The sequence below is a fragment of the Miscanthus floridulus genome, chromosome 1 (assembly GCF_019320115.1).
Source record: "Miscanthus floridulus cultivar M001 chromosome 1, ASM1932011v1, whole genome shotgun sequence".
Classification (NCBI taxonomy): Eukaryota; Viridiplantae; Streptophyta; class Magnoliopsida; order Poales; family Poaceae; genus Miscanthus; species Miscanthus floridulus.
The window spans coordinates 203517292-203529201 of record NC_089580.1 but is presented as its reverse complement, the minus strand read 5'-3'; the positions used below and the strand labels follow the sequence as shown (position 1 = coordinate 203529201).

Below are 11910 nucleotides of genomic sequence, written 5' to 3'. Positions count from 1 at the left end.
TGACTCCATATCATGTGTCATATGCAATGAGCTCCTTCATCACATATTCACCTGTGGACTAATTTTCTGTGTATCTCACCTAAGCACATATTAGTCCACCTAGGTTGTTACTCAATTACTAAAACCAAATAAGGACCTTTCACCAGGGCTCATACAGTGAGAGTCCTAAACTAGCTTGGCTTGCAAGCGACACTATCTTGGGTCATACACTCTGGCGTGGCCGTCGTCATGGCCATGGTGTGGCGTGGCCTACAGTGTCGGCCATGGCGGCACTGTTGGCACGTAGTTGGTTCGTCATCAACCTAGAGCTTCATGGTCATCGTCATCGTCTTCTAGCCTTCTAGGGGCACCATGTAGGAGTTTGGTGGCGACCCCCGATCTCGTCGGATGCCTTGCGGCGGCTATAACCACTATCCCTTGTGTTGGGGTCGTGGCTCTCGCTGGCCTGGATGGTCTGTCTTTCATCATGTCTCCCATCCCGTATGGGTGGAGATGTACGCATGTCCTGTCGAGCAGTACGTGGGCGGTGGTTCCCCGTACCGGCCATTACCGCGTCAGGCGGTATTGTCTTTTCCCTGCATCATGGCAGGGATGGCGTCTGACCGGACCGAGGTGACCGTTGTCCCCTCGGTCCTTGTGAGATCAGTGCGGGCATACTGCCCTGTGTTAGAGCTATCGCGCTTGGCGGGACTTGGTCCCTTCCCGTTGCCCTCGAGGTCGTGGCCGAGGGGTCATAGGCTTGTCTTGGTGTGTGGCTAAGGCTTGTGGAGAGGTCGTGGCAGGCCTTGTTGGTAGCCTTCGCCCTGGGCTTCTCGGTGTAATTGGGCCTCGATCGATCGGGCTTATACCGACTGCTGTATTTGGCTTGTCGACTAATCCATGCCTTGAGATACTCGGTGTATCATGACACTGACAAGCTGGAGTCCTAGAAAATAGGCTAAGCGCATTTCCAAGAACCTTTCTAAATCTCTCTCTAAATCGTGATTTGGAGAGTCATGCATAAAAATCGTTTTCTATATTTTTTTCATTCTCCGACAATTTTTCTATTTCTCGTGCGCACTCTGGAGAGTCATTCCCATATTTAATTTTTGGCTAATGAGAAATCCAAAATAGAAGATGGCTATATTTGGATGATCACTTGGAGGGTAGTTTTTTACCAAAATATCTATTTTAACATTTATTAGGAAGGACATAGAGAGGTTGTTGGGCCTGCCTTTCTTCGCCAGGCTGCGTGAACCCGTAGGCCCAACTAGCAGCGAAGTGATCTCGTCCGTTCGCGCATCCGACGGCCGATGTCGCTCCCCCCTCGATGAAAATCAAAGAGATTTTTCCCTATGTGCCATTATAAAAAAATCGTAATTCCTTGTGTGTCCCTGAAAAAATTCAGCGGTCTTCAGCGTCACTACTCTAACTTTTTCGTATCCTCCATGCCACATCCGTCAGTTTGGACTCTAACGCCGTCAAACTACATGTGTGAAAAGACGAAAATGCCCTTAAGTTCAAATATGTTATTATTTTTTTTGAGCATCTTAACGATTTCAAATGAAAAACTTAAAACTAGAAAGTTGTAGATCTCGTCGAGATCTATAATTTTCATATAAAAATTATTTTCATTTAATTCCGTAAAAAAATGATTTGATATGATTAATATATCTTAGAAAAATCATATTATTTTTTTGCCGAATTAAATGAAAAAAAAATATATAAAAATTATAGATCTCGACGAGATCTACAACTTTCTAGTTTTGAATTTTTTCATTTGAAATCGTTAAAATGCTAAAAAAAATTAATAACATATTTAAATTTTAGGACATTTTCGTCTTTTCACACCTACAGTTTAACGCCGTTAGAGCCTAAACTGACAGAAGTGACGTAGAAGACAAAAAAAAAAAAAAAAATTGAATTTTTTCAGGTACACATAGGACCGATCTTTTATAATGGTACATGAAAAGTCTCAAAACCAAACCTGCCTCCGGCCGAACTCAAATCCCTCCCACTCCGTCCTTTCGTTCCTCCACACGGTTAGGAAACCTAGATCAGATCGGCCTCTTCTTTGCGGGAGGCGCCGCAAGTCTTCGCGGGGCGCAATCATGGAGCTCCACGGCTTCCCTTCAGCGGGACGTTCCGACGACCTCGCGAAGAAGCTGGCCGAGGCAGGGTTCAGCGAAGAGCAGTTAGAAAGAGAGTATTTTGCCCGTCTCATCGAAGAGATGGAGGAGGAGCGGGAGTACGGTATAATCACAAAAGAGATGCCTAGGCCAACAATTGTCAAGCACCATGGTAAATTTTAGCATCCATAGCTTGTTATCATTCCTTTTTTCCCCTTATTACTGAAGGGAACCTACTTGCTCTCTGCGTGCTGGTGTGTAGATTTCTTCATGCTCCCCGCATTTTCTGTTATATATACGTTGCCTTGCCCTTTTGCCCTGTCGCTGTTATACAAACATGAATAAGAGCATGCCACCACCATATCCTTGCGGATGATGATTTCTTATCGACTCTTCTTTAACTGTGTGTTTTTTATTTACTTGTTTCCAAAGATATGTTGGAGAAAATATGGGGATGGGACAAACTGCTACCAAAGGGATTTTCCGTGTCGTGGTCTGACTATAGCACATACCTTAAAGAGTATCACCATCACAATGTGCATGCAGTTACTAAGGATAGCAGCGTAGCTGCTCTTGCTGAGACTGTAAGTAAACCGTTGTTTTTGGTAACTTAATTTTTTTAGGAACGATCGATTATTTTTTAGGATCGAGCGATTGACTGACTGTCTCATGGTTTCAATCAAGCAGTGTCTCAACAATGAGGAGCAACTTGTATCTGAGTTGAAGATTCAGGTGAAACCTGAAGAGGAGAGGCTCTTGCAGATGAGGAAATCAAGCATTCTGAGTTGCCTGATCCACAAGCGTGCATGTTCAGTGATCCACACAGCAGGTTCTGATGTTTGTGGTGCCGCTTTGTTGGTATGTTCCTCACCCCTGTAACACACCAAACATTTTTCTTGTATATATATATATATATATATATATATATATATATATATATATATATATAGTCAAACATTGCTAAAGCATTTGTTTACCGTGTGTACCCTGTGGGAGTAGGGAGTAGCTGCAAGGTGGTCAATCTGTCCTGGTTATTCAATTTTTATTGTTTCATTCTTTATCTATGGGGGTATCTTGGACTGGCAATCGAACACTATCCTACTTGGTGCTTACACCTTAGTAAAATAGCTGAAATATCTGGTTACATTATAGAAATGTAGACCAACCTAGGAGGAAATCGGTGGCTTCCTTTTTGTAAAGGATAATTTAGCACCCAAATTCGCCTTGAAGAGTGGGATGGTATATGGATTATTTTGCTTGTCTTTTTTATGATCATTGTACTTATGCAAAACTATGGTTTCAAGTGTATTGCCAAGGAGGCTGACCTGATGTGTGAGTTGCTGAGGCGCGGTGCTCATCCCGTTCATGATTACTTAATCGAGCAGAGCAGAACGATGCGCATGTGTGCCTTGAGCCTTATGAACTGCACTTCGGACAATTCTGTTTCTGCCTCTGCTGTTATGTTGGTACGTGCCTGCCTTAAAAACCCACTTAATATTATCATCCATCCAATTGTCAAACCGATGATCCCACATGAACTATATGGGCCATTTGTCAAACTTTATAATATCTTCCATCCATTCTTGCGCCTTTCGAATTGTACTTTGCACAATTTTGTCTTTACTACTACCTTATCGGCACAAACTGTATACCGACGGGTGGCTTCAATTTAAGGGTATGGCAAAGGAAGCCGAAATGTTGTGTATGTGGATGCGTAAAAATAACAAGCTTGTTGATTTCTATGATGATCCTGTACCTGATGAGATTGGGGACAGCCCCGTAGTCCGGTACAAAACTTTGGATTTTGTGGTTGACATACTAGAGAAGTCTTCAGCTGCTGGTAGAAGTGGTCCTGGTGGTGATGGGGATGGCGTTGCTGCTGATGGAGCAGCAAACACCACAGGGTATGGATGGTCCACTTGTTTTTTCTTCCTTCTTGATGCAGTTGTATGTGGTCTAAGATACTTAGATTGTTACTTCTTGATGAGAAGCACTGTGAAATTATGCCATTTCATTGTATTATCACCAGGGGTAGCATTTCAGATGTATTGAATTCTCAGTATAAGAAACCGATTAGTGGTGGTGAGAAGAGTAATAAGAGGGAGAGGAAAGAAGGTAATAAAGAAGATAATCACTAAAGTTATAGTTGCTATGAGCTTTCATATTCCCCTTGCAATACATTTCATACGTTATGTTGTTTTTGTGTTTTCAGAAGATCTTTTGGATAGAATATGGGGTTGGGAAGGGTTGGTACCACTTCACAGTGACATTAAGTGGTATGACGACTGTAGCAGCCATCTGGAGGAGTATTACAAACGTAATGCTTATGACTTCATTGCTCCTGCCTGCCAAAATCAACAAATCACCAGCTCTGCTATTTGCAAATCTGTAAGTAACCCTCTTGCATCTTTACTAAACCACCGATTATCTGATTGAAACTGTTTGCGTAACATATTTCAACTCACAACGTTTTCAATTATTAGTGTCTCAAGATCGAGGAGGAACTCCTGTCCATGTGGAAGACGAGTCCAGTGTGGTGTACCCTGGATGATGCAATTGCAGTCAGCACTGTCATTGAGAGTACCCTGATCAAGGAGCGTGCACTTTCAATCGGCAGCACAGGGGTTGAGTTGTCTGTTCCTTCTACCATTGCTTTTCTGGTATGTGTGCCTACCTTGCCTGAACAAACCAAACAAAACATGTTTTTTTTTGTATTGCACCACTGTAATTTTTGCTGGATGTTTACTATTCCTTTCTGAATCCTAGTGGCTGAATTTATGCTGCTGTTAAGAAAAAAATAGCTAAAATGAGGGGATGGGGAATTGAAATTCTGCTTGGAGGCAAGGAAAAATGAAAAACCTTTGTCTCTGTCCTGTTATCATTGTGATATGCTACTCATTGTCACAAATTAAGGGTAATCATTCTCTCTTTCATGTAATCTTGATCTTGAAATACTACCTGGACGATGTTTGAATTTGGACAACTGGTGCAAATTTTGATAACCAGCTGTAAGAATTAATAGCATGTTTCAAGGTTTCCAGTCTTGGTTCCACTCTTGCTTTAGGCCAGTCTCAGTGGAGAGTTTCATTGTGTTGTTTCCAAGATTGCCATGTCATATAGAATGAACTGAAACTTGATGCAACACCCACTCTCAATGCAAAGTTTCATTCCATGGTTTCATAGACATTTAATTCTAAGACTCATAGAGAGTTGGTAATCGAGGCAAGAGAGTTTCATCCCCATGAAACTCATTTCTTCACTCATTGCCATGTCATAAAAAATGCATATGTGGCAGACTATTAAATGCAAATAAAACTCATGAAACTCCCACTGAGACTGGCCTATTGTAGTTGAAATCCTTGCCTATCTCACTCATTGGATGTCCAAACAACGTTGAGTGTTTCCCTAGAAGGCTTGAACTTTGAGCATTTGTTACTACTTTTAATTATGGCAAGGATATATATTATATTGACTCGTGTGTAGGATTTATTGCACAACATTCAAGTATGGCCTTATGGACCCTAGTCTTAAATGTTACTCTCCTAGCTTGGACTAGTCCTATCCAACCCAGTAGCACATGTACTTCAGTAAAGCAGTAGTTCTTTGGGTAGAATTATGTGGTATTTTCTTTGATTCTTCCTATGGTTTTTTTGACTAATGCTTAGCATTGGTTTCTAGTGTATTACCATGGAGGCTGACCTGATGTGTGAGCTATTGAAGCAAGGTGCTGAGCATTACTACGACATCATCCAGCTGAGCAGTGTGATCCGCATGTGCGCCTTGGGCCTTGTGGACCTCACAGGAAATCTATCTATGGTCTCTGCTGCTGCAATGATGGTTAGTGCCTACCTGCCTCCTGTCAATATGTGCTGAACTTTAACTAAGTATCGATCCATTTCTTTTCTGTAAATTACCTGCTCATAGTGGCACTGGTTGCAAACTGATGGTTGTATTCAATTCAAGGCTATGGCAAGTGAGGCCAAAAAGATGTGTGATTGGATGAAGAGAGAGAACCAGCTTGTTACCAAGTCCTTGTCTGAGTCTCATGAGCTGAAGAGAGGCAGCTTGATCCGGGGAAAAGCCTTGGATGTTATGACCAGCATATTTCTTTCATGCCATAGGTGCACATAATTGTATGTCTTTCTGGTCCGGCGAATTACTCACCATAGCTGTGACTAGTGCATGATGTTTTTGTTTTCAGCATTTTATTTGTGGACATTTGTTAATGTATTTGTACAGGTTAACATACTAGTCATGCTTGGCACTATGTTGTCTGCTATGTAAGAACCAAGAAACATTTGAGTTTCTTGTCTCCTCACTTGAACAATCAGGGCAATGGCGAGATATGGATGTAAGCATATGTTTTTTATTTAATTTTTTTTCCCACTTGGCGCTGTCTTGTTTCCTAACCCGGATTTTAGTAGTAGTTGGCATCCCCTATGAGTTGTAAACCAAACCATTCTGTTTTTGGTCTTCTCCAGATTGTGGCCAGTAGGAATTTGCCTATGATTTTTCAAACTGATATGTCGATATAGAAAGATGACCAGTAAAATTACAATTACATTATGAATGCATTTTCCTATTGTTCCTGGCAATTGCGATCTTATCATGATTGGCTTGACCCTCGTATCATGATTGACTAAGCGAGGATTGGACCCAAGGAATCGGTTTCTTTTGTCTGGAACACTTATATGGTCGTAGTTTGATTTAATATTTATTGTATGCCTCAGAGATCTTCTTTCGGCTACTGGGTTATGCACATTGACAGTAGTGTTCACTCTTATATATCATGGCACTATATATTACGCTAGGGCGTGTTTGGCTCCTGCCAGAGCCGCTGCCGCAACGTGTGGCCGCACCTCGAATTTGGTGGACAGAACGGCTGCCCAACAATTGGAGAGTTGGGGCGCGCGTTTCGAACTACAGTATGCGGCGCATGCCAAACCTACGGCGGTGTGCGGTGTGATTGTTTGGTTCACGCAGCGCGACAAACTTGTGGCGCGGTGACCTGCAGCGCGGTTTGGAAGCGATCCAAACGTGCCCTTACTAGATATGGAGATGGGCCCTGGTTTTGTAGAAGTGTCGAGAAACTGCTGCGAATCTCAACAGAATTGGGAAGATTGGGAGGAGTAAATGGGCGACAAGGAGAAATAGGGTTCTAAGAGCATCTTCAACAGTATCTAAGAGCATTCTCAAAAACACTAATCTATCTCTAACAACTCCCAATCCTACGCGGTCACGTGTCCGCGTGTCCGCCCCGCATCCTGGGCGTCCGGGCGAGACGCGGAACTGCTCCAGTATCGACCGCACGCTCCTCGCCGGCATCCGGACGCACCGCTACGCGCCACGCATGCTCCGACATAAAGCCGCGCGAGCTCCCCGGCCTACATGGACGCATCCACTACGGAAGCATCCGGAGCTCAGACACCACCAATCCGGCGTTCACGAGCACCCACAGCCACGCGCCCCAATGCCCCATCGTGCTCGTGCCGCTGCACAGCAACTGGATGGCGCGGCCCTGCGCCTTTTAAAGCTCGCCAGACGGCCGGCGATGTTGATGGCGCGGCGGCCAGTGATGAGCTCGACTGCTTGAGCAGCACAGCATCCTTGCCGCGGTCCTGGTAACGGCCGGCGAGTCAGCGCCCATCGGCTCCGCCATCACGCCCCTCGCCGAGTCCGAGGAGCAGTCAAACCGCAGCGACGCACACAATGCTTTTTCAGTACCTTCTTAGGAAGAAGATGACGCTATTTACTAAAATGCCACTGGGTTTTTTTTATTTTTTATTTTTTATGAGTGCTTTTTTAGAAAACTGTTGGAGAAACCGATCTTGGGTGCTTCCAATATTGTTTTAGGATTTGGAAAAGCCAATGATTTTAGGAAGGTTTTTTTAGATACTAAGGGCACGTACAACGAACGTGCTAGCCGTCGTCTCCGGATGTCAATTATGTATAAATCCCTCCTTTTGCTACAGTAATAAGGAGAGAGAGCAACGCCGCCGCGCCGTGAGACGACGGCGAGCGCTCGAGCTCCCAGGCGAACTCGACGGCTGGCTTCGCGTTGCACGGAGCCGTCGTCTTGAGCTGACGCCGTGTGGATCCGGCTGCGCACGCGCGCACGAGGGGGAAAAATCACGCCAAAAATCCACCGACGTCATCTTCTCCGTGCCTCTGTCCTCACCGGCGCGCCGCGCGGGCGGTGCTGGCACCCAATTCATCACGACACACTCAGACCAGGGTCAACAACAAAATTCGATGTCAAAAAAGGTGCAATCAATCAGAGGCCGCACCTTGGTGTTGTGCGAGGCGCGCAGTCACAGCGAGCCGGCGAGGTCGGCGGCGCCGCGCAGCACGACGCCTATGGTTGTGGGGTCAACGACGACAGAGAAGTTCCGCACCATGAGCCCAACCTTGGGCGGGCCCCAGGGGATCCCTCCTCCCCCAGCGCCATGGCTAATGCGGAGGCAGAGCTTGGCGACGCCGTCAGGAGAGGCGGTGGGAGAAGAGCCGCTGTTCGCTGTCGAACTCTGAGGTCACGCGGACGGGAGGGTGCCGGCGTAGGAGCGCGGGCTTTGTCTCCGGCTCCGCTTGGGGTGGGGCGGGGGAAGGGGGCACCAGGGCGGGCAGGGCGGTGTAACACTCCAGGTGTTTGCCACTAGTTAAGCAATGGGTTTGAGCTCAAACATGGCATATTAAGTGATGATGAAGATGTCAAGGTCAACCTATGAAATTGAGCCCCAACCTAAACTTGGATATTACACCTTTGCTTGTATATTGGCCCTTTTCATATATATATATATATATATATATATATATATATATATATATATATATATATATATATATATATATATATATATATATATATATATATATATATACCTAAGTAATGTTGAAGGTGCTTCTTTCATGTGTCTCACATCAATATCCATCTATATTGATGACTGGAAAAGTTTCAGGAAGTTTGGAATAAAAAAAGTCACATGAAATGATAAGTTATATCCTTATTGGAATGACTTTGCTAAGTGCTTAAATTGCACTATTAAGTGAATGAGAACATGAGATGTCAACCAAATCTTGCAACCATGCCCAAATGACTCTAGAGGAACTCTACAACAAAAGTCATGAAAGGTTCATGTTGGGCAAATACCAAGAAAATGCTCCAATGGATCAAAAAGGATAATTTAAGCTTCATCGTGATCCTACTTTGGTCAAAGTAGGACAGTAGGTTCTATACTAGTTTTGAGGTTGGACCTTAAATGAAAGTTGTAGTCCATATCATGTAGAACAAACTTTGTTTTTGGACTAAGAGCTAGATCAGCTTGAAAGTAAGTCAAATCGAGGTCACAAGATCGAATTTGTTGTTGTTTTCAGCACTTAGAAATATTCTAAGTCTGGAGTTTCGCTAAGCAACGACGTTGGCATTCCGCGTTCTCCGAAATTCGTTAAGCAACTTGAGTTGGTCCAAAAATAAAAGTTGGAGCTAAGTTCATGGAGAAGATCATGTAAAAGGATGGCACTCGTTTGACCTTGTTATGGCCCTCAATTTTGGAGTTTGTTAATCGCCGTCAATGCACTGACAATGCCACTTTGGAGATTAAATTACCCATGGTTATGTTGCTCAAATGACTGGAGTGCCTTAATGAAAAATGTAGAGCAGGCCGAGGTGAACAAACTTCATTTTTGGCCCAAGGACTGATTCGGCCTGGAAGTGGCCCAAATTGGCTCCCCATGTCGCCCTCACCGACGCCCGCCACGTGCTCGGGGAAATGCCCGAACGGCGACGCGTGTTGAGAACGTGGCCGCCATGCACCTCCGCCGCTGCCGCGCGTCCCACCTCCAGCCACGCGCCCTGCGCCCTGCTGCCGATGAGGAGGGGCACCAGCACGCCCTCTCCATCCCCCTCTCCACTCCCTGCTCGCTCCCTCTCGCGCTCTCCTCGCTCCCGTGTAGCCGTCCGCCATGGCCGGCGACTCCAGCTCGCTGCCGCCGCGTCCTCGCCGCTCCAAGCCCCCACAGCCACGTGCACCACCGCCTTTTCCTCGTCGTGCTGCACCTCGTGCGCACGCTCGCCCAAGCCATCGGCCGCCGGAGCACCGCCGCTGGTAAGCTGCTGCCTCCCGCCGTCACCCAGGCCGCCGGCGTGCGTGGCCAGGCCGCGTCGGGTCTTCTCGGAGCAAGCTGCGGCCACCTATGAGTGCGCGCCAACCTCCTGGTGCTTCCCCATCATTCCCCCGCCACCGTCAGCCCTTCTCCGGCCGCCACCGGCCGATTCCCGGCGATCCTCTGCTCCAAATTCGCGTCAGGGACCTCGTACAGCAATTCGAAGAAGAGCAGGGGCCTTTCTGCAGAACCTGTGACTCATGTGAATAGTGCCATAAGGACTGGTTTGTAATTATTTTGCAGGAACTTTGGAAATTCATAGTAAATCGTAGAAAATTCGTAAAATAGTAAATGAGGACTTTTTGGAATCCTTGTGAAATTGTCTATGCAGTGGATCTATAATATGGCATGTTTTAGTTTAAATATTTTGCGGTAAAAATAGATTTGTGCAGTAAGGTTGTAATGCTAGTTGAATTTGTTATTTTTCATAACTGTAGATCTAGGGCTCCAAATTAAGTGAAATTTTTGTGGCATGCTACTCATGTGATAGTTGATGTGTGGTAAAAATTTCATGAGTATTGGGTGAAGTATGAGTGAGTTATTGGTTTATCTCGCTCTCACATGAATTCTTGCTTTAGCAACTTGTTCTTTTCATAGAGGTTGCTATACATATTCAAATGGAGTAAAATTTGTACATTAGACTATTGAGAGTATATGTGAGCCACTGTAATTTTTGTAGAAGTTATTGTGCACTTTTGGTATATGTTCATTAAGTCACCTTGTTATCTAAAATAAATTAAGAAATGCATTAAAAGAATTTATTTGGTCATGGACACTAGGTTTTCTGGTGTTCTTTAGTCATGTGTGAAATGTTGGTAAAGTTGGTTTTACCCAATTATGTATTTGCAACATAAGTTAATAATTATTTTCTTGCCGATGTGGTTTATGGACAGATCTAAGAACTTAGCAAAGTTCTTCATGATAATGTGCTTTGTTGTGAAACTTGTTTATACAAAAGTTGTAGATAATTCATGTATCTAGCTTCTATTAAAATTTGGTGTCATTTGGCCAAGTAGTTTAAGAGTTACAGCTGTTTAAAGTTGGGTTTCAGAAATGGCTGTTTTCTGTCAATTGTGGACCAGTTTCTGTAAATGGATATATTTGACTTAGTTAACTTGAGAATCATGCTAATATGATTAAAGATGAATTGTAGAAAATTCCATAAGCTTTCCAGATTGTCTTGTTGCCTGTTATTTGGATTTGTGTAACTCCAGTTATAGCTAAATCTTGTAGCTGCTGTTTGCATGTCCAGAAATTGGCAGATTCCAATTATAGTGTTTGCTTGTATATTGTTAAGTGTGACTTATGCCTTGAATGATGACTGAGTTAGAGCACCTGAGATCTTGGGAAACTTGTGCCATGCTTGATGTGCTTGCTCTCTATAGTTAGTGGTGTGAGGTTAGTTAAATAGCTATTGGTGTCTATGTCTTGCATAATCTTGTGTTTATCTTGAATGCTTATGTGATGCATCTTGTGTTACAATTCATCACATTCATACACATGCATCTTGCATCTCATTTAGGTACGCTAGATGAACCTCGTGAAGGATGGGATGTTGGAGCCGAACCCGGAGACGGTGCAAGCTAACTGAACTGACTTGTGTCGGGTCCCAGGCAAGCCCCGGAGCATTCTAAGTCTCCTA

At 44.4% G+C, this 11910-nt stretch overlaps 1 protein-coding gene across 3 annotated transcripts; it reads left to right on the top strand.

Moving 5' to 3' along the window:
• The first annotated feature begins 1981 nt into the window (after positions 1-1981).
• On the top strand, positions 1982-6496 carry LOC136509820 (uncharacterized). 3 transcript variants are annotated; one of them, XM_066504426.1, is made up of 10 exons: positions 1982-2280; positions 2541-2692; positions 2796-2966; positions 3413-3574; positions 3783-4012; positions 4138-4223; positions 4321-4496; positions 4592-4768; positions 5787-5945; positions 6072-6496. In XM_066504426.1, exons 1-10 carry the CDS (start codon positions 2091-2093, stop codon positions 6237-6239), a joined length of 1671 nt encoding a protein of 556 aa, XP_066360523.1. In that variant the 5' UTR covers positions 1982-2090; the 3' UTR covers positions 6240-6496. The 3 variants fall into 3 exon arrangements, with proteins under 3 accessions (XP_066360523.1, XP_066360522.1, XP_066360525.1); XM_066504425.1 differs by having other exon boundaries at positions 6033-6496; XM_066504428.1 differs by lacking the exon at positions 6072-6496 and having other exon boundaries at positions 5774-5939.
• The last annotated feature ends 5414 nt before the right edge of the window (positions 6497-11910 follow it).

Excerpts from the sequence above, each read along its gene's own strand:
- LOC136509820 (XM_066504425.1), top strand. The coding sequence starts at position 2,091 with ATGGAGCTCCACGGCTTCCCTTCAGCGGGACGTTCCGACGACCTCGCG. Across the intron at positions 2,281-2,540 it reads AACAATTGTCAAGCACCATG|ATATGTTGGAGAAAATATGG; the intron begins GTAAATTTTAGC and ends TTGTTTCCAAAG. Across the intron at positions 5,946-6,032 it reads TCTCTGCTGCTGCAATGATG|TGGCACTGGTTGCAAACTGA; the intron begins GTTAGTGCCTAC and ends ACCTGCTCATAG.